This window comes from Pseudonaja textilis, chromosome 5, assembly GCF_049901715.1.
Source record: "Pseudonaja textilis isolate UNSWEBS1 chromosome 5, rPseTex1.2, whole genome shotgun sequence".
Lineage (NCBI taxonomy): Eukaryota > Metazoa > Chordata > Lepidosauria > Squamata > Elapidae > Pseudonaja > Pseudonaja textilis.
In genome coordinates, this window is record NC_141994.1 from 8,515,782 (window position 1) to 8,538,688 (window position 22,907).

The 22,907-nt window shown below is 34.5% G+C and overlaps 1 protein-coding gene across 4 annotated transcripts in view; it reads right to left on the minus strand.

The window, feature by feature from the left end:
• Positions 1-22,319, minus strand: part of POT1 (protection of telomeres 1) — a 47,430-nt gene extending 25,111 nt beyond the window's left edge. Inside the window, exons 1-9 of one of the 4 annotated variants that reach the window (XR_015743748.1) lie at positions 22,043-22,310; positions 19,843-19,915; positions 19,228-19,319; positions 14,240-14,344; positions 13,245-13,289; positions 11,497-11,611; positions 6,881-7,011; positions 1,253-1,543; positions 24-179 (exon numbers count right to left, since the gene is read on the minus strand). Coding sequence is in view for 3 of the 4 variants with exons in the window: in XM_026714075.2 (XP_026569860.2) it covers positions 24-179; positions 1,253-1,543; positions 6,881-7,011; positions 11,497-11,611; positions 13,245-13,289; positions 14,240-14,344; positions 19,228-19,319; positions 19,843-19,915; positions 22,043-22,165 (1,131 nt within the window). In the remaining variant the exon portion in view is untranslated. Of the gene's footprint in view, positions 1-23; positions 180-1,252; positions 1,544-6,880; positions 7,012-11,496; positions 11,612-13,244; positions 13,290-14,239; positions 14,345-19,227; positions 19,320-19,842; positions 19,916-22,042 lie in introns of all 4 variants that reach the window. The other 3 variants (XM_026714075.2, XM_026714076.2, XM_087934077.1) reach the window with 3 other exon arrangements.
• Positions 22,320-22,907: the final 588 nt, after the last annotated feature.

The following is a 22,907-nucleotide window of genomic DNA, read 5'->3' on the forward strand; positions in this document are numbered from 1 at the left end:
TAATTGCCAAGGAGTTTCTTTACCTTTAATAGTTTGGCCACATGCACATGATTATCATAAGCTACAACATCCACAGTTAGATATTTTAATCGACCGAGAAGAGATCCATCTCCGTCTAGGTCTTCTTCTTTAACAAACACATTCCAAGATGGGAAAGGGCATTTTGTGCCATCCCATATCTGCAATGAAACAAAACACTCTTTTTGGAATCAAGAGAAAATTGCACCACTAATATTCCAGAGTAAGGATTAAAAATTACAATAAAGGATAAAAAACTTGAGCCTTAAAGCTTTTGTTAAGACTGTAATTTCCCAAAGCTGCTTCTTCAAATACATTTTGTTAAATTTCTTTGAGTCCGTATTTCTTTTATAAAGAACTTTATTTTGCAATCTCCCTGAAGAATAATTTATAAGAACAAGGCAGAATGTCAACTGTCCAACTAGAAAACCCCAAACAAGGAAACTATCTTGGGAGATTTAAATAATTCCCCAAAGTAAATCCTTATTGGATACACCATATTGGTACTGAAGAAACAAAACCAGCTCTGGTTTCCCCCTTCTCCGCACCCGTGGGTGATCACATTGTCCAATTATGAGACGTCCTTTTGTTATGGGAACGGTACATCTCTTTCTCCAACATCTGCAGCAATGACCTTGGTGGTTTCGATGCTCTCATGCTTTGCATTCCACATCCCCCTTCCCTCCCCCCGGTTCATTGGCAAGTTGAAAAGCATTAAGGTATGAGAGAAGCAGAGTGGCTCAATCCTAGGAAATATATTTTTATTTGAATATATTTACGTTTAATAAGCAATCCTAGTTGGCTTGGTCCAAAATCAAAATCTATAGTTGGGTAATACTAAAAGATTCATAAAAGATTTAACAGGTTAGGAAAAATATGGCTTCAAGTAGGGATATGTACAAGTACATAGAACTATTTCCTTCCCAAAGCACTATTAATTATTTAAATGATAATCAGGCACATGAAATAATGAAGTTGGTTTTGAAAGATGCCACCATAAATTGAGCTAAAACATGGTAAGTGAAAACCAGAAGTTATTAACTTGCTTGAATGAAACTTTTGGTATGAGAAAATTTCAGGAAACTTAAAATGCAGCATTTCTAGCAAGAGATTTAAACATTGTTTTAATGAGAAACTTAAAAAATAGATTCAATTCTAGCCTTCCTACAGGTAGTATGAAATTACTGTTGAATGAAAACATAATGAGTGCAGGCATGGGAATATCATAACAGACCTTGAGAAGATAAGAAGATCCATCCAATTTAGCTTTTCCTATTAGTTGGCCAGTGAATTCAAAAAACATTGATGGTTGGATGTCACATAATTTTTTCATGGGAGGTAGACTGAAAAGATTACTTGCCACCCAAATACGCAAGTCTTCTACGGTTTTTCTGTCTTCATCTGTAAATGAAAATGTTTTACTAGATGTTCGGGGAATCACTGGACTTCCAACGTTACCATCAAATGTAAGTGAAGAAAATCCAGGGCCTGAAGTCCCTTGCATCTGGTGATTAAATTCTTTGATCTACAAGAATAAGAATGAAAACGATGTATCATATAAAGTTCCTCCTAACATGTTCACACTTCATACAGGCTTCCAATACTAAAATTATGAAATAAAAACCAAGATGCTTAGAAAGTGTTAAATTACAGGTAATAATTGATTCACTATGGTTTCAGAAGGTTTCCTTGTTTTATTTTATTTTTTAAATTTTCAACAGATGGAACCAAGAAAGTCCTCCATTCTATGTTTGGGGTCATTATCTGAAATCCAGCACATATAATCTGAGGACATATGGCAAGGTGTCAAACTCGAGGCCCGCTGGCCGGATGCATCACATGCTGGCCACGCCCACGCACATTTTAGTGAAGGGGGAAAAGTTGCGATACATACATGACGATAAAATGACACTACGAGTTTGACACACCTGGCATATGGGCATTTTATTTGCATTGTAAACATTGTGTGATGCCTTCTAGAATTAAACACATAAAGTGACTAATAATGAGGTGGTAAAGACATTAACACAGCACTACAGATTGCCTCCCTGTTTGTGAAGGATGACATTAGATTGCAAAAATGTTGACTTTCAGTGTGTTTGAACTAGAAACAATGAAAGCCAGCACTATTGATGCTTCATGTAAACAGCTGTTCTGCTATAATAAACATCTGATTATAGCATTTTTATCTGCAGTTGGTTGCTAAAAGAATGATCAACATCTGAGAGGCATAACAGTTTCAAAATTAGGTATTCCAGGTAATAAATCTTCCTAGATAAAAAACAATACTAGTCTCTGGTGCAATAAATCAGCTTTTGTAATCAGTACAATGATACTTGAAATTGATATTTCGTTTACTTAGCTGGTCACCAATATATGCTATAAAGAGAATGTGTTGTCAAACATAATAGCTCATTCTTTCAAATGCTATTTTCTTCCAATGGGGGAATGCATTTGCCTCATCTTTCCTTTCTCTGACTCTTTATTTATTTTAACTCATTATTGCAATTTTGTTCAGGCTTTTGATCAGCAGATGCAATGGGCTACCAGTCCTTAGTATAGTCAACTGGGCCACAAGGACGCATCTGGTTTGGAGAAGATCAGTTAAGTTCAGTCAAGGAATGGATTCTTTCCATAACTGACAGGGGAATTTTAAAGATGACTGTATCAGCTTTAATGTATTTATACACATATTGAATGTATAAAGGGTTATATATCTCATAGCGCCTAGGTGCATCTGTAGGGATTGATTTATGGCATGATTTATCTTGCTTTTATCATCACTACCATCAGTAACTGCATGGGGTTCAGCAAATTCTTGCAGAACTTGCTGAAGCAATTATAGTATATGATTCTTCTTGAATGGGATTTAATGACAGCCTACTGAGTTATATTTTAGAATATATGAACTGTGGGACCTGATCCATTCAAATAAATGTGGATATCTATAGTGGTTTCGATTTCAACGTTTGAGAATAAATGGCATCTTTGGGCTAGGTATTAAATATGATTAACTGTAAGTCAAATTTTTGTCCCAAAAGACAGAATTCATGATAACAAAATATGTTTGCTTATGTTTCAAACAACCATGGTGTCCTCAATATATTCTCATTAGAAACATCTAATTTATTTTATTTTACTGATGCAGATTGTTAATAACTTATTATCCCCTATCCTTTAAAATCCTACCAATGCATATACATCCATATATCTCTATCTATATAAATAGAAATATTTATGTATATTAAAAATTAATCATTATTTACTTATTTGCAATAGAACTATATTAATAAGATACCCATAGGACTAGGCAGAATATCCCCATTTTGGAGCAAATGTGTTTATGAGGAACTGAAGTCCTTAGCTCATGCATTCCTCTATAACAGTCGATACTTGTATTTTCAGATTACCTTTGTATTCAACAGATCTGATAGAAAATAGATGGATTATATTATTGGATTACTGCTCCAAGTTTTTTTAGGAGAGTTAAATAATTTCTGTCACAATCACTACTGCATTGCATACACCAGCTCATTTAATGGCTTGCCAATGTGTGAATTTTTTTTCTTCTCTTGCTTTTTAATATTTTCTTTTTAATTTGTTTACATAATACAATCTCTAATCTAAATAAATAAACAAAGTAACATTGTTTCATCTGTGCATTGATTAAAACCTATGCATTCTACATATAACTTTTGTGGAATTTATGTAAGAATACCATGGCATAACCCATTTAACATTCAGAAAGCTTAAAATGAAAGTGATTGAGTACCTTGAGTACCTTGAGTACCTGTTATTATTCTAATTTACATCCAAACACACATGCATTCAAATCTCATAGAAAGGTTACTGAACTGCAGTGCCCAGCAGCACCCAACCCTTGTGATATGCTTGATGGAATGAGCCAAGTTAGCAAATTCTATCATTTGATGATGATATCCATCTAGTCATATTCAACTCTTAGTGATTCTTTGGGCCAGGTCTCTCCACATCTTCCAATTTTACACTACTTCTTTGAGTTTTTCTATGCTTTGGCTGGTGTCAACTTTGATGGTGTCAACCCACTGCATTCATTGCTATTCTTTGGTGGCCTGGTTTCCTTTTACTGCTAACTCTTCCAAACATAATTACCTTCTCCGGTGGTTCCCACATGAGATGGCCAAAATAAGTGAGACATTGTTTTGTGATTTTGCCTTTCATTTTAACCTGCATCTACAAAAAGCCTACCTAAATATTAAAAAAGTGGACTCTACCATTTTGAGGAACAGTGTACTTAGGTATACAGGAAGTTGTCATTTAAACATCACAACTAGGATTGGGATCAGCGAATGAAGCGCTCACTAAGTAATACATCAATAGTGATTGTGAGCTTATTTCAGTTTTCCTTTTCTTTACAAACCTATGAAGGTCGTAAATGCAATTGGTCACAAAGTTTTATTTTCATCACTGTCATAACACTGTCACTGTACAAAACAATTGCTAAATGAATACTACCTGTGTGTTAAAACAATAACCTAAACTAATATGAAGTAAATGATATATAATCCTTAAAAAAATTACAAATTCTAACGGGATCTAAATTAATGCCCAACTTAAGTTTGCTTACATTTCATTCTCTAGTGAACAAACATGTTGTCATATTTGAAATTTTTTAAAAAATCTGCCAGAATAACATTCATGCAATCAAACCAATATGCTTTGGTATTTTGCACACCAAATATTAATATTGTTTTATATTGTGAATATTCCCTAATTCGAACCTACTGAATAAAGGAAATACAATTTTCAGCTGTAAATTGTACTTTGCAACCAGTTACTTGGCAAAGTTGAAAAATTATACCCAAATTATCCCCTGCGCCATCAAAATTGAAATATATTGAAAAGTGAGAGAGGAAAGTTGCAAGTTTAAGGACATTAAGATTCTGCTAAAATCCTATATATAAAAAGGAACAAACAGTTAGATATGGTGAGATATCGAATGAAAAGGGTGAACTTCAATCTATGCAAGCGGTGGAAGAACAAGGTGTACAAATGAATTGGTTTTCATATTTGCAAATACAATCTAGATTTGATAAAGATTTCAAACAGAAGGTATTTATGATAAGTTGACTGATTTAGATAAAATTCTGATGGGTACTGATAAAAAGGTAATTAAAACACTCTATGGACATTTATTAGAATTTAAGTTGGAGGAAGAACAAGTCAAAGGAACGATGATTGTTTGGAGGAAAATTTTTGGATATGGAATTGATTTAGAGAAAAATGGCAAAAATTATGGTCTCAAAATAATAAAATGACAATGTCAACTGCATATAAAAAAAATGTATATGATGTTTAATAGGTGGCACCAACCCCCATCGAGAATTGCAAGAATGTTTAAGAACAAATCAGATAAATGTTGAAAATGTCATCAGATACCTGGTTCTTGTTACCGTATGTGGTGGACATGCTCGAATGCAAAAAGATATTGGACTAAAATTCACACATGGTCGGAAAAAATGATAAAACAACACATAGACTTTAAACCAGAAACCTTTTTATTGGGAATTATACCAGAAATATACAATAAAGAGCTGAAATATTTGATTGTAAATGTCCCGACAGCGGCTAGAATTGTATTTGCTAAGAATTGGAAAAATGAAAAAATACCTATGCAGAAGGAAGTTATTAAGAAAATTATGGACTGTGCTGAAATGAGTAAACTGACATTTGAAATTAGAGAGCAAGAAGATAAACAATTTTATATGATATGGGGTTTGTTTTATCAATGGTTGGACAAAAAGACATGGTAATGTAATAGATTAGATAATTTTGTAATAGAAGTTCAATAGATTGATATAAAATATAATATAGACATATATAACCACTGGATGAAAGTACAATATAAATTTCAAAATAAAATTTGGAATACATCATATAAAATGATGGAATAAATAGTTTAGTCATGGATGATTAATAACTGATAAATATACAAGCATATGTTAGTTTGACAATGTGAAAATCTATATAAACTGTAAGTAATGACTACGAAAGGATAGCACAAAAGATTTGTAGCCAACTAACACTCTGTATGTATATAAAATGGAAGATGGTTTTTATGTTTTGTTTGTATATGTTTGTCTTAAAAATAAAAACTTCTATTAAGAAAAAAAGATTCTGCTAAAAGAATAGCAAACAAAAATAAATTCCCTTCCAACTCTGTTACTCTGTAAATAAGGAGAGGAATGACCAAGAAGATGCCGAAAAAGATTATCTCTGAATAATATTTGTGAATGCTTGTGTTTCTTTAAACATTATAGCGCAGAAGTAAAATATCTAACAGAAACAACCTTGGTGTCATAGATCAGAGTTGAAGATCCACCCACCATCAGGGTGACCGATCACATACAAAAACCCACCCTTATCATAAGACAAAGACAAAATGCACAAAGTATTGTAAGAAACCTTCAGTTCTGCTTATCTACAAGAATAATATGGTTTTGGAAGAGAACTCTAGACTTTGTACAGTCCATTAAATGCCAGGAATTGTCTAAAAATTTCTCTTGGTGTTCATGTAGTAAAAAGCAAGATTCCAAAATAGTTATCCTAGTATTTATAATTAATGTAATCCAAATTTAATTCAATTAAAATTAAATTCAGACTTTTGGGAGCTATAATGCGTTGGCCACCATCCTGCCCAAGGGCCACATTGAGCCTTCTAGTTCAATTTACTGAGTAAGAGCGACCAATATGCATCAGCGATCCCATGAAAGATAGAATTCTCTCGATCAAAGATTAATGTCAGGAAGTATTTGCTCTTTTTCTTTTAAACAGACTATAGTGCAGCTTTCTTACCACATGGCTTGAAGTCCATTAAAATTACCTTTATTCTGTGAAATCGAACAATATCACCAATTCTGTAGATCTGTGGAAGGGCATCTTTGACGGCCTTAAAAAATGAACACACCAACTTCGCATTGGACTGATCTACAATGCTCACCACTGTACAAAAGTCTGTATATGTTGAGAAAAAGAATGAAAAAGAACAGAATGTTTATCATGCAAAGAAATCTTTGGTTTTCATTTCCCTGACACAACTGACATATAATACATAGCAATATAAGTACAAAACTGTAAGATTCCATATGACTTTAGTACTAATTCCTTTTCAATCTTTCACAGTGCCAATACAAATGAATGAAAGCAATATTTGAAAAGTTCATGTAATAAATAGCAAAATCTGGTAAATTAGTAGCAGACTGACTCTATCAATATCTTATTTTTTACATAAAAATGTTATCAGTTGTGTTGATGCCATCATAGCAAACCAACTGTATTCCCTTCCTTTTAGGACAAATCAAATAGATCTATCTGCTGATTTAAAACCAAGAAACAATATGAATTGATGAGGAGATCAATAAAATTCAACTATTTCATAATTATTATCAGACAATTTGTTATCAGAATATTTGCCTGTTTCATGAATGATTTCAATTTTTTTTAAAAAATACAGGTTCTTATACAATAAAGTGTTTTTAGCTAGAGTTTTTCTATGCATCTATTGTATATGGAAGTAATTCCCTGACAGTTTTATTTATAAAAATAAACAACTACAACAAGAAAATTAATACTTATATGTTAATTTTTCCAAAATTTTAAAATATATAATATAAAGTTTTTGCTCTCTGTCTCAGCAAAACAAAAACATATCCATCTGTTTTCATACACGACGCTTAGAAGCAAATCTTTTCTCATGAAAGTTTTTGAATGGAAAACTATTAGGGTGCTTATTTTGGAAAAACTTGCAAATCCAACTTTCATAGAAATCAATGGCAGATGTCTAAGACATTTCTAACTGTATGAAACTTGTGTCACTTTTCATAGTTAGGAAGAAGTCTGTTCCAGCTATCGTCTCCTGAAGAGATACAGATTTTAAAAAAAGTTTGGGGCAACATTTTACAATGCTATGGTATGTAGGAATCATTTCATAATATTTAAAAAGTAAAAAAAAAAGATTTCTTTTGTTACAAATTTAGGAATCTATGAAAATCTAAATTAAATGACTGGAAAATTGAATATTCAACTGAGCTATTTCTTAGGATTATTTTCTATACTTCAATGGTTTTATGCTTGAAAGTAATAATTCATAGAATCTTTGTTTTGAAGATTCATATTTTGTCATTGCAAATGTCCTTATTTAAGCAGTTGAATCCCTTTTAAAACAATGAGTCCATTTTATTACAATGGCAAAAGCCATTGTTACTTAAATTTTTATTATTTAAATGGAAATAAATAAATGCCATCAACCAATTATTTACAATGACTTCGTTGTACTAGTTTTATAAGCTTTATAAGCTTTCTCATGGTTCTATAACCCACATTACACACAAGCAAACAAAAATGTTTTTTTAATAAGTGATTTGCAGTAATAGAGGAAGTCTATGAATTATACAATATGAAGAAATTACACTTCTCTCTCCAAATTATCTAAATTCCCATTACTTTAATTTCATTTTGTTTACTTTTTCAAAGCTAGTATGATTACGGTTACATTTGCAGTGCTACTTTTAATTATCCAAATTACACTTTATTGGCATATTTGAATAAAGTTGGTAGGCCAAATAGGGTTTGTAAATTGTTTGTAAAGGAACCAATAATAACCATTCCAAAACACATAAGCCTAACTGTAACTAATTTGGGGGAAAAAGGGGGAGATTAAAATGAGAAAAAATCACAACATTTCACAGTGTATTCTTCATCTTTCTTGTTAGGAGATAAGCATCCCAACAACTTTAGGACTTGTAGACTTCAACTCCCAGAATTCCTCAGCTAGTTGAACCAGTCCACAAAGTTGTTAAAATTGTCAAAGTTGCAGACCCGTTTTAAAGTAATTATGTTTGAAAAAAATATATAATTTCACAAGGACACTGCAAATTTCAGATTCTCTTCACATAGAAACAAATTCAAATGAAATTACACACGTTAGCAATTTAAAAGAGTTGGCTACTTCAATATTGCATATTTTCTTTACCCATTCCAAAGGCATTCATACCAATGTGGCCACTTGAAAAATTTGTTACAATTACAAAGAAAAAAAAATGCAATTCAGCATCCCTTCAAAATTAATGCATAGGAATCAGTCTTTTGCATCTATTAAACCAAGTTGCATAATGGGTAAAGAGCCTACAGCTTTTTTTTTTTTTAGAGGAAGGAGTAACTCTTTAAGTTTTTTGTTTTCCTGTGTCCTTAATTGCTTCTTTCTTGCCTTTTTCTCTTTTCTTCTGCACTTTTGCCACTGCCCTGACAAATGAGAGTAATCAAACCCAGCAGCAGCAGAGACAGCTGCTGAACCTTTTTTCCTGCTCCATCGCCTGTGTCCAGAAAACATTCTACTATTAGAAAGCCTTGAAGTGATAAACTTCAGAGTTAAAAAAAAAAGCTGCAGCTGATAATTTTGATGTTAAGATAAAAATTAAATTCGGTAATTTTAAGATCAGATAACATTAAAACTATTAAAAAAATTAATGGGACTTAAGAAAAATATAGTGAAAGAGGTTTGTACACCTTCAGGTTTTATTCTGGACCACTATCTGCTATGAATATTCCTAACTGGTGCTTAAACTGGTTGTCAAGGCCCATTCTGCGAGATCACGATTTATTTCATTTATTTATTTAAATTTAATAACCACCACAATCATTGAACACTGAGCAGGGCACAAAACTAAAAAACAAAAAAGACATTAAAACAGCTAAAGGTATTAAATCGCAGGCAGCCAAACTAAAATGCTCTAATAATAAAACAAAACCGGAGTCATTCGACAAATAACATCAACCCCAGGCCCTGGATTAGAACCAGATTTTCAAAGCTTTCCAGAGTCCTAGGAGAGAGGCTGTGGTCCTGATCCCTGGGGGCACATTGTCCCCAAGGTAAAGGGCCACCATAGAGAAGGAACGCTTCCTTAGTCCCACAAACTGACAACTTTGAATGGAGAGGACTTAGAGCACACCTTTTCTGCCAGATTGTATGAGGACAATAAACAATTGGAGACAAGCATTACTCAGATATGCAGTCCCCTCTGCCATACAGGGCTTACAGGTAATAGACAACAACCTGAATTGCATTTGGAAGCCATTGGCAGCCAATGCAGCTTGTGTAGCAGTGGTGACACATGGGCACATTGAGAGCTGCCCATTACTGCATATTAAATCAGCTGTAGCTACTGGGGGCCCAAACAAGCACAGTCTTGTTAACATTGAGCTGTCTGTTCTACCCTATCCAGACCTGAAAAACCTCCAGGCGCTGGTCAATACAGCGATAACTTCACCTACACAGCTTGGGCTGGTAAGGTAGAGCAGACTATCATCAGCATCCTGATGATACTGCATCCCAAAGTAGTGGCAAATCTAGCAGAATGAAGATCATCAAGCCCAGAAGCATTCCACACACAAGGAGCCATGAATCAATCTATTTCCATCTGTCACCATCAACTGGAACTGATCCCTGAGGAACCATCGCTGCACAGTCCTCCCTATTCCTATCCCCAACAGCTACTCCAGAAGGATATTATGGTCAACAGTATTGAAAGTCATTGAGAGAACACGGGGCACTAGGATGGATATACCATGCTCTGCCAAACAACATAAGCATGTGACCAATACTGCCTCTACACAGTACCCTAGCCTGAAACTAGACTGAAATGGATCCAGAGAAGATCCTCTGTTGCTATCATGCAACTACTTTTTCCACAACTTTCTCCAGAATTGACTGATATAACTGAATGTTTACTTGATCAGCTATGGCAGTGTATCTGAAATTGGCCACCAGTCCACAATCTACTTGGGCACGTATTTGCTTAAAAAAGGCATATACTTTTAACCTGTTGTGGTTCATCGGCAGCCGGCAGAGGTATCGGACAGTGAGGACAAAAGGGAACCTATCAGGGAGTCTGTACAAGGGTCCTGCATCCGATGCAGGGATGGGGCCAGGACCATCTTGGGTGCTGCCTTCGGAGTCTGGCAGCAGCGAAGCAGAGGACCTCAGGGAGCCTGTTCCTAGTATGCAGGGCTGCTAGAGGGAGAGCGCAGCTGAAGCAGCAGGGACGACTCGGGAGTAAGGCTGGGAGGTGATTGACTCTAACCCATCAGGGACAAAAGTCAGCCCTCGGTAACGTGCTCTTTGCAGGAAGCAAAGAAGTTCATTAGATTCTGATTCCTCATTGAAGCCCTGCGAACTCTGGTTTGTCTTTGCTGGAACTTCTGTTGGTTTATATTCTAGTAATTGGACTTCTGTTTCTTGGCAGCCTTCTACAACCCTGAAAGGCGTGAGCTTATCTCAGAGCATTGTGTCTAATGAGTTTTGGCTGGGAATGCAAGAAATTCCCAGCGTTGCATTAAAATAGGTTTGATTTTATACTCAGTTTGTGTTTCCTTAATTTGGACAAAGCCTGGGTCAGAACATAACCTATTATAAAGGTAAGGTGTATATTCAATCATACATACCAGTTCCTTTGCTTAAATATGGAGGCTTGAAGAATTTCACAGCTCCATACAAGTTGACAACACTTCCATTTTTAAGGTGATTCAGAAAAGTGTATGTGTATTTGGGAGCAACTTGCTGGCAAGATAAAATAAAAATGATCCAATTAGAAAATAATATATGGCAAACTCATCAAAATTTTATGACTGAACTATTTTTTGTTAAGATTTAAAATAGCTGAAACTATTATGAAAAGAAAGAGATTTTTCCCATATAAATGAGGTCAGCTAATTTTTTCAAATAGTGGATATCATCATGCAAATTCATATAATGCCTTATATACTATATATAATAGAGTATATACTTATATATTAAATACAGAAGCAGATGTCCCAAAGGTGCTTTTTCAAGAGGCAACTGGATTTTCTAGTTTTTCTTTGAAGATATTTGGCTTCTTATCCAATAAGCTTCTTCAGCTCTGACTGGATGGTGGGGAATGGAAGGATTTATTGAAAGAGGGGTCAAAGAGACCATCTATGTCAAAGATAAATAGCCTTCTCTCAACAGAGGGGGAGGAATACAACATCATCTATCTCCAGTCTACAACATGGTCCTTTCAACAGAAGTCTGCACACCCATTTCCACCATTCAGGTGACCCTGATGACACAGATAAACCTCCAGGTGACCTTAATAACTCACTAAAACAATGCAAATGACCAACCATCTAGGAGTAAATCCTTCCATTTCCCACCATCCAGTCAGAGCTGAAGAAGTTTCTTGAATGAAAAGTGAAATGTCTTCCAATAAAAATAAGAAAGTCCCGTTGCCTCTTGAAAAAGCAGCTTTGGGACAACCACGACCTGGAGGACTGAGAATCTCCATAGACATACGGAGTAATACCTTGATAGAAAAAAGTTAGGGCTTTTTTTGTAATCCTAGAGTAAGAGTGAATTTAGTAAATATTCATGTTTGCTGTGCAGAAAACCAGAAGCTTTTTCTATTTTTTGTTATTATTTCTGCACTTTTGCTTTTCTTCTTTTTCGTTCTTTTACTGTTTCTGTTCTTCATTGGTTTGTTAGTTTTTATGTATTGCTTTTAAAAACCTTTAATAAAAAAGCAAGGGGCTTCTTCACTTGCAAGCAAAGTGTATTTTCAATTTATTTGCACTATTATAAGAGCTAATTCTCCTCCTATGTTATGAAAAAAAGATATACATACATACATACATACATACATACATATATATACATATATATATTTGTTTTCTGAAGTTCTCGCGGGTATTAGTATGTGGATCTTTGGTTATTCGGGTTTTCTCCCGCATAAGATTGGAAGTATCTAGGCAACATTTCGATGAAGTCTCATTCATCATCTTCAGGCTTGTGTCTTCGGCTCTGTGCTTCTCAGAGTGAGTTCTCTGTGCTTCACTCTGAGAAGCACAGAGCTGAAGACACAAGCCTGAAGATGATGAATGAGACTTCATCGAAACATTGCCTAGATACTTCCAATCTTACGTGGGAGAAAACCCGAATAACCAAAGATCCATATATATATGTATGTATGTATACACACACACACACACACAACCATTCAGTATCTTTGGCAATAGCGTAACATTATTTTCTTCCTGGATATTTTCTGACTTTACACTGAGCCCACCAATCTCTTCCCAGTCTGGATAAGGTTGGTCTAGGCCTTGTCACTTAATGCAAAATAGAGAAAACTTATTTTTAGATATTGAACCCACAAAATTAATTGATTCAGATTTACCATGGTTTCTGCCCCAGTCACGTTTCGTGATGATCCAGTACAAACCTGGGAGGTAAAAAGATTCTTAGCACTATAAAAAACTTGAAGTAATTTCAGACTCTTCATGCCAATATTTTAATAATATTTTCATTAAATATTTATTAAGATTAAACATTAAATTAAGTATTATATCAGAAATGGACATTTTTTTCAGGTGCTATAGAAAAAGCTAAAATGAAAATGATCTCAAGAATAAGATGTCATTTTCTTGTTCATCATTGTTCATTCTCTAAAACAAAGTTGTTACTTTGCAAATAGATTCACTGCCAATTTATTATTTTGAAAGCATAAAACTAAGTATATTCTACCAATTAGGAACATTCTACCTATGAATTTTATATGTCCTATAACACTTTATTAATTACATCAATAAGGGATAAGGAGAAATTCAAATTTTTATAACTTAGATATTCAGATTTAAAGCTCCAGAAATATAGCATTATCTGATATTTTAACTAATATTTCAGTATCAGAGAGAGAGAAAACAAACAACTTTCTAATAGTATATAGTAATGCTCCTTTTAAAGCAACTATAGAATTTATATTGGTTTTGTATTTTTAACTTTTTGTTTAGTTCCATATATATTTGTATTCTGCTTCAAAAATTCCCAGCAACCCTCATAAAAACCAATATAAAGCAAGCATCATATAAAAAATAAAATTATTCTTTCTTCATTATTTTTGTTATCTATTGAAAATGACCTCTAGTGCTCCTATTTACTAGAAAGGAAAAATATAAAACAGAGAGGTAACCTTGAAACTCTGTTAAGTATCATAACTGATTTCTATCCGGCAGTTTCTAACGTACAAAAGGGACAAGCATATGTATCATTGTAAAAGTTCCAGATTTTAATTAATTTTAATTACCATAGTCATCTTTTAAAATAATTGCTTCAGTCAATTACAGATTAAGTGTAAATGGAGAGAATGAGGGGAAAAAAACCTGCTCAATGTACATAGATTGTTGAGCCGGCTTCATTGGAGACTTCCACCTGACACTCATGCCTACTGGAATCATTAGTGGACTTTGCCAAGCTGAATCCAGCCACCATGATGATATCCTATAGAAAACAAACAAACAAAAAAGCAAATTAGCATGTTATTATACCTGTCACTATTGTTATACCATTTACATCACATCTTTTAGCCCTACCTTTTAAAAATGATAAAAAGAATCTGATAAGAGCCCAGTGGTGGCATGCTACCAGTGGTAAAAAAAAAAAAAAGCCAAAGATCATCTGAGAGGAGGAAAAAAAATCCTCTGACAATCATCTGAGAAGAAAAAGAAAAGTGCAGGATCGGCCCTCCCACCCGCTCTTAGCTGATTGGCGCTGCAGGTCTCAGCTGGTGTGCTGAAAGCTGCGCACCTGGCATTAGGCAAAGCATGCCCACCAAGCCACGCCCACTGAACTGGTGGTAAAACAATTTGAATCCCACCACTGTAAGAGCCATGATGGTACAGTGGTTAGAAGAGCAAGAGGATGATTAGGGGACTGGAGACTAAAACATATGATGAACGGTTACAGGAACTGGGCATGGCTAGTCTAGTGAAGAGAAGGACCAGGGGAGACATGATAGCAGCCTTCCAATATTTGAGGGGCTGCCACAGAGAGGAGGAAGGGGTCAAGCTATTTTCCAAAGCACCCGAAGGTCAGACAAGAATAATGGATGGCAATTGAACAAAGAGAGATTTAACCTAGAAATAAGGATAAACTTTCTGACAGTGAGAACAATAACCCAACGGAACAGCTTTCCCTCGGAAATTGTGGGAGCTCCATCACTTGAGACTTTCAAGACGAGATTTGACTGCCATTTGTCATAAATGGTATAGGGTCTTGGGCAGAGGTTGGACCAGATGACCTACAAAATCCCTTCCAACTCTGATAATTATTATCTGTTAGGGAAACTCTGTTCACTGTCTAGAGTTTGACTCTGACCAGCGCAAATTTGACTCAACCTTCCATCCTTCCAAGGTCAGTAAAATGAGGACTCACATTGTTGGGAGCAATATTCTGGTTCTGTAAACTGCTTAGAGAGGGCTGTAAAATGCTATGAAGCAGTATATAAGTCTAAATACTGGTGCTATTGCTATAATTTTGAAAAATGCTAAAATGACTAAAATGAGACAGAACCTAACTGCCCATTTTAAGATGAATAGTGTCTCCATATATTATAATCCTTAACAAAGAGAAAACGCATGTTAAAAAACAGAAAAGCCTTTAAATAAATGCAATAACAAAAAATGCAATGCAAATGAAGACAGAATGGATTGCATACAATATAGGTTTGTAATTTATCATTGGTTAAGAAACCTTGATTGTAGTAACAATCTGGTAAGAATTGGGTAACAGAAAAACCCAACAGCAGAGCTCTGAAGTACAAATATCAGCCTGAATGATGTCTATATAATTGTAACTAAGCATGTTACATATGGTAAATTTAAAATAAAACCCACTTTAACCAAAAAGTACATGCAATGTTTTTTCATGCTAGGAAAGAAGTTTAAATGTTTATTTCACATATTTGTTTCTGATTGCTATGGTAAGCAATGTAACCATTTAAATTAATGAGGAAATAAGGCAAAACAAGACTAAAAAGAAGCTAAAAAAATCCAGATGTAGAAATGTGCAAGTATAAAAGCAAAAGGTCACTAAGATAATTATAAAAACATTAAGTTTCCTTAAAAAGTCAGTTTTTATAATAATAAAAAGATAAAACTAATAGAATGCCTTTAAAAGAAAAAGTGCAAATTAAAAAAAGTAAAAATGTTTCTTGAAAAACTTAATTCTTAATAAAAGACCCCTTCACCAATATATTTTATAAATCACAATATGAATATAAATAGAAATATACACATATTTTTCAGCATAGATGATATTAACTGAAAGCCAAATAGTTATAAAGTCAAAAATGTCACTTTACGAAGACTGACTTTTGCAATGAAGCTTTCCACTACATGCTTTCTAAACAGTATTTTAAATGTCAATAACCTGAAAAACACACTGGAGAAATAGTACAATAATACTTGCAAGTGACAATGAAATGAAGCCAATCTAAGTCAAACTATATTTGCTTGTCAGAATTAAGAAACCCAGAAATTTCTGAAAAACTCTCTCTTACACATACACACACAGAGGTAGAAAAATAGAAAATATTTTCTAATATCTCCAGGGCAGTGACAGAGCTTATTCCAGTGTAAGTACAGTATAAATCATGTTTGATGTTTGACATTAAAAGAGGTTGTAGGTCTGATGGACTTGGAAACAATTCTGTGAAAACGTATTTACTCCCTTTCAGAAAGTGTACTGAAATTCTTGAAGTCAAAGTTGGTGCAACCAGATTTAAAGGGCCAATTACATTTTCACAATGTCATATTGCTTGCGGATGACTTTATGAAACCAATGAACTGCACTGTGCCGTTATTTGTTCATTCAGACTGACTTTTCATATTCAAAGGGCCCACATAAAGCTCTTGTAGCTTTCAATGGAAAAGAAATGTCAATGTTTAGAAAATCCAAAGGGCGGTGGTGAATACTTTTTCACCAAATTGTACGGTGCACATTCCACTGAAAATGGTGGACTCACGCTGTGCGACTTCAATATTTCAATATTATTCGGTTACATTTTATGTTCTCAAGATGGGCCCACATTAGGAAAAAGAACTGTCTTTACCCCCCAAAAGTGTCCATGTTTATCCCTTTGAGCCAGGATTGGCTCCTGGCAACTTGTGTAGTGATCTCAGCGGCTTTCTTGACAACCTTTTTCAAAGGTAGTTCTTCCTAGTTCACAGAGAGATTAACTGGTCCAAGGTCATGCAGTAGGTTTTGTGCCTAAGGCAGGACTAGAATTCACACTTTCCTGGTTTCTAGCCTGCTGCCTTAACCAAACCAGAATGCATAAATATAGAACGCATAAAAGTTTGTAGAGATATTTTTTATCAATTTGCTGTCCCGCTTACTTTTCTTTTTCCCTTTATTACAGAGCACTATGGGAAATTCTGAATCCAAAACTGGAATCCACTATAAATGGAGATGAAATTAAATATAGATAAGGAAGAGTTAATTGTGCTTACTAACAAAGCCTGCCCCAGAGGTCCAGATGTAACCTTCTTGATGGAATTTAGGAAAATATTAAAAAAAAATTAAGCTGTCCCATAGAACTTTCAGTTTCTTAAAGTTTCATGGCTGTAGGAAGACAGTCTCCAAGATGGATAAATCGTGCTTAACTCTTTAAAATCTGCTCTTATATTTATTATGGGTAAGTTACAAACAGTATTCAAGAGTACTGAAACACATTAAAAATAAATAAAAACTAAACAAATAAGAGGGATCAGTTGATCCTTTGAAAGAAGTGCTTTGGAAGATGAGGAAGAACATCTTTTTAGAGAATTGTTTTGCAGTTTCCAAAGATAAAGTAGGCCTGAAAAAAATACGAGGGCTTTAACCATGAGAAAAATTTCCTTGATATGCATGTTCTGTTTGACCATAAATCCATACATGATCTCTGTTGGATTGCCACTGAATGCTACTAGATGTCAGTAAGTGCTACAGCTGCTATGATTTTAAAACAGGTGCATTACTTGGATCACACAATCTCTTTATCTTATTAGTGGAGCTGGCTGCCCATATTTTTTCTTTAGAAGAATTCACTGTTCATGCTATAGGCTTTAAAGCCCTTAATGGTTTTTGACAAGGTCCCTTGAAGAATCTGCAATTCATTCTATTCAGTATGAATCTGTGCAACTTTTTTAAAAAATCACCTATTGGAGACGTTCACAATTGCTGTTGCTTAAAACCATTAGTGACTTTCTATTCATACTTTCTTAGCATTAGCACTCCATTCCATTTTATACTTTGTCGCTTTGTTCTGTATCAATATTCCTTCAAAAGCTACCAATTTATTTTTTTTCCAAAGGAGTATTTGTCTCTGCTGTTTCTTAAGCTTCTTTATTGGTGTCAACTTTGTTTTTGTTAGTTTTAAACTTTTTCACCCATTTTGGGACACTTATAGAAGGATTGAATTAGAGTTGGTAAAGGAGATTCTTTCCAATTCCATACTTCAAAGAGATAATTTTTATATAAATGTATTCATTGAAAATATTTATACCATACAAGTTGCTAATACCAGATGAATGTGTCCAAGGAATTACCAGGAGTCAAACTCAATTCAAAATCATTTCATGTTCTTATTCTTAATAGTAGGTTGCACAGAATTTAATACATTTTGCTTTTTCAATAGTATGCTTCTAATTTTGGACAAACAGATTCATTTTCTTAGGTAGTAGATGAGGAAATCGATAAGGGCCTTATTGATCCTGTAACTTTTATAAAAGTGCATATGAACAGCAGAAATTATTCTGTCAATTGTCTGTTCTACAAAAAAACACAGATACGTATTTCAGGATATTGAGATGCTGCTGCTACTCAGGTTGACATATAGCCTTAAATCTTGTCTCAGAAATAATAGAAGAATCTTTCTGTTTTTGGTGTAGAATCTTTCCCGTTTTTGCTATAGAATAACCTATATTTTCTTGCATATGAAAAAAATTCTGTGATCTAGACAGCTTCATTAGCTCTAACATATTCATTTCTTAAGTCATTCAGCTGCTCCCTTATAGCAAACAGAAATGGTATCGGATTACAATGGTTTGTCTAAAAAATATGCGAATAACCATTAGAAGTCAACTAAAAGAGTAAGAAAAAAAATGTTAACGGCAGATGATTTTCTAAACATCTTTATCATACTATCATGCAAAAATTTTTAAAAAGAAGAGGCAAAAAGAAGACAACCAGCATGAAATGTGGGGAAAATAACAACGCACACTGATTAATAAATTAAAATAAAGATACATAGGTTGGTATTGCAATGTCACATCTATCAATTGGGTAAATATAGATATACAAACTATATTAATATTACTAACAATAAAAATAAAATCACTTACTCCTTGTTGGATAACTTTGGCACAATCTTCTGCCAGTTTCCCAAATATTAAAATATAGATGCTGCTATTCCTGGAAGATGAGTTTTCTAATTCTGGAAAGATAAATATCACAGTCTCACTATTTGCATAAGTCTAATACAACAAAAACAATTCCTGCATTCACCAATATTATGAGTAAGCGTACCAGATTATTTCTCATAAGAGGGTGAAGGAAGCCTTGTGACCATTAAGAAGAAAACATTTTATTTATATGCAGTAAGTGACTAGGTCACAGAACATTTTTAAAGGATACTTAAAGAATTATCCCCAAGTCATTCTACAAGCAAAATTATGCTCACCTCGTTTCACTTTACAGGTAGGCATGGTGAACAAATACTAAAAAGCAAGATTCATAGTTTGTAAAGATTTTGTTCTCAAATTATATCTAGTGTTATTTACATTGCACATAGAACTTGCATCCAATTCCTCAGGAACTATATAAATGTTCTGTGATCATTCACTGTTGTTCTATTCTGTATATCTCACCCATGTCATCCATGTTGAGCACACACCTTGTTTGATAAACCTAACCAAGAATATAATCATAAGAATATAGTGCTCATTGTGCTGAAATACCTTGAAGTACTATCTTGAAGAAAGGTGTCCCGTTTCCAAGATTAATCAATTGATAGGAAGTAACAAATGATCCCTAAAACAGAGAAAAATACATATTGAAACTTTATAAACAACCATTTTCAGAACTTAAAACTATGCGTTTAAGCAATATTATCTGCCCACATCCCTCTGAAAAAAATCTAAAATATCAAAGAGATCCAGGGGATTTTACAGAAGCAGAAGAATTAAGAGAATGTTCCTAAAAATATAAATATAAGGTAAATACAACCTGGCAAGACAACATCACTTTTCGGTCACAAGAAATTCTCATAGGAAGTTAATACAGTTAGATAAAATAATAAATTTCATTTCCCTTCAAAGCAGCATTTACACAGTGGACCATTGACAATACTATTATGGTTGGGATGATGATGATTCAGGCTGAAATCCTAACTTTACTAAACCTGTAATAGATATCAATGAACTTAGTGGAACTTATTTCTGAGCAAGCAGAAATGTTGCTGGACATTTTGAAAGCATTTTGTAAAACTGACAAAATTGAGTTAAAATATTTTTCTAACAAAACTCCTGGGGCTCTTCCTAATGCTTCTTTTTACTTTGCAGTTCTCAGTTCACCCATTATCAGCAATGAAAAACACATAATCTTTGGCTTAATGTCATGCACGCTGTATATATGAATATCAATGAAGTCTGATTGCATGATTTTTCTGCAGAACTTCTTCTCGGAATAAACATAAGTAGTATGTAAACAGCAACTAAAATACTTGATCAACATCAAGGAAAAGCAAAGATCCCTAAGACAGACTGGAATCTGTATATAAAAATGTCAGCAACAGGCCTAATATATTGTTGTACCTTGAATCACATAGTGTATATTCCAAATCATTCCCTTTATATTGGAATAACTTCCCGTTAAATTGGAATAACTGTGGCAGAAAAGAAAATTGCTGACAGAAATAGAATTCATTCGATATTGAAATTTTTAAAACACCCTTCTGATATGGTTTACATCTACCTACCTTAAATAAATTATTTAAAATAAAAGTAAAAAAAAAAATTCTAATAATTCACCAGATAGGTTTTTATTCCAGCATGTTAGTTTTATACTCTTAAAGATTTCTCCAGCTGTAATTCTATATCAGTAAAACGAAGTTGTATATTATATACCTACATAGAGTAACAATGCCTAGGATTGTGCCTTTAGAAAGCACTTCAGAAAAACAAATAAAAACAAAAAAAATAAAATTAAAACATGAATGGGTCATATGGATTCCAATATCTATGGAAAAGATTCACTTAAAAATCCCTGTTTATTCTCTAAATATCTATATACTAGACCTATGGTTCTTAAACTGAGGTTAATTTGGGCAAATCCTAAAGATGAGATAAAGATGATACACAAATTTGTTTGTGTGTCAAACATTCAATTTAAAATTTCCAAGTTGCTTGTATAAAATAGTCTGGATTTGGAGGTCTTTTTTTCACAGGAACCGATATTATTCAAGACCAGGAAAATACCTATTTTAAGAACCACTAGATTTAAACTGAAGCAATGCAAGAAAGACACTGAATAAAGAAATCTTCACGAAGAAATAAAACATATACATGAGATTAACTTTGACTGAATCTTAACGTTTGTTACAAGAGTGGGTAGGCTATCTAGTTACAAGAGAGCAAGGGTACAACCATCCAGAGATGCTGGGAGTCAGGTGGTAGAGTATATTGTATTATAATTATTATATTATATAGTTATTATATTATAATTGTAAGTAAATTTAGCCAGATGTTGAGACTGGATTTTCATCCATCGAGTCCTGACCAAGATCCTGAGATAGGTAATGTTGTTTATTAATATTAAAGACATCGTCATCGTTATTGTTGTTATTATTATTATTATTATTATATTCAGAGGTTTGGAATTCCGAAGTAACATCTATCTGCCAAACATTTGGGGCCACGCTCCAAGGACAATCCTCCCAAGCAAGTTTTAGGAGTTTTGCTTTAGGAATTGCAAATTGCATTCACTTTTTGGGGAATGCGCCCCAACGGATTAAACAAATCCATTTTTGAAAAATTAAATATACCCCGTCCTCCTTGAGCACGTTTCACGTCGGAAAACTAAAGGCAGGGCAAAAGCTTTTCTGCAGCCCGTAACTCCACCCGTATTTCAAGGCTGGCATCTGAAATTTACTGCCTTTACCTGGATGTATCGGTTCGCATAATCGCGCCCCAGCTGCAAATGCTCGAGATCGACTTTCTGCAGGTGGCTGGGCAGAGAATTTTTTACCACTCTAAGGGACCCATGCAATACTTCCAGAGGCATGGCGCTTGATCCGCACCCGGGTTCGGACGGGAAAGATCCGTATAGGGCGGGAGTGTAAACGGTTCTTCCCGGGACCAACGCGCGAAACCGCAACCGAAACACTCTCGCCTTTCTCCTACCAAACCGTTCTAGCCCTTCTCACTCTATCATTTGTAACCCGGAAATGACAGAACAGGAAAGATGCGCCTGCGCTCTTGGCGGAGTGAAGTTCTGCGGGCGATGTGATTTGCCCCTTTTCGCTATTGGGGCGAGCAGATGAAGAATGTTTAGCAGCGCGGCTTCCCCTGGTCAACGCATAAACTTACAAGAGATTTGTAACCTCTCAGCACAGTCATTGTTGTATCTCACCGTTGTTTTCGTCAACTTGCACATTTCTCATATCTTTCTTCTTCCATATCTTCTTTGGTTGCTATTTTTCCCCAAATGGGTACAATATTCCAACTATGGTTCGACCAATGCAAAACAGAGTTTGTATTCTCCATCACAAGAAATGTCTAGACATTATTATTATCCAATACATTATAGATACAACATCTGTACCTTCCACGTAAAGTAGTTAATAATTATTTCTGACCATTGCTTTCCCATTGGAATTTCTACATCAAGGCTGATTCTAATTTGTCCCCCTTCCTCAGTGTCAGGGGTGGGCCCCTGCCCGTTCCGTGGAGACCGCATACGGCAGGTGGACTTTTCGGCCCCACCACCCCGAGCCCCCCCTGTTGGACTCGGTCCCCGTTCCCTT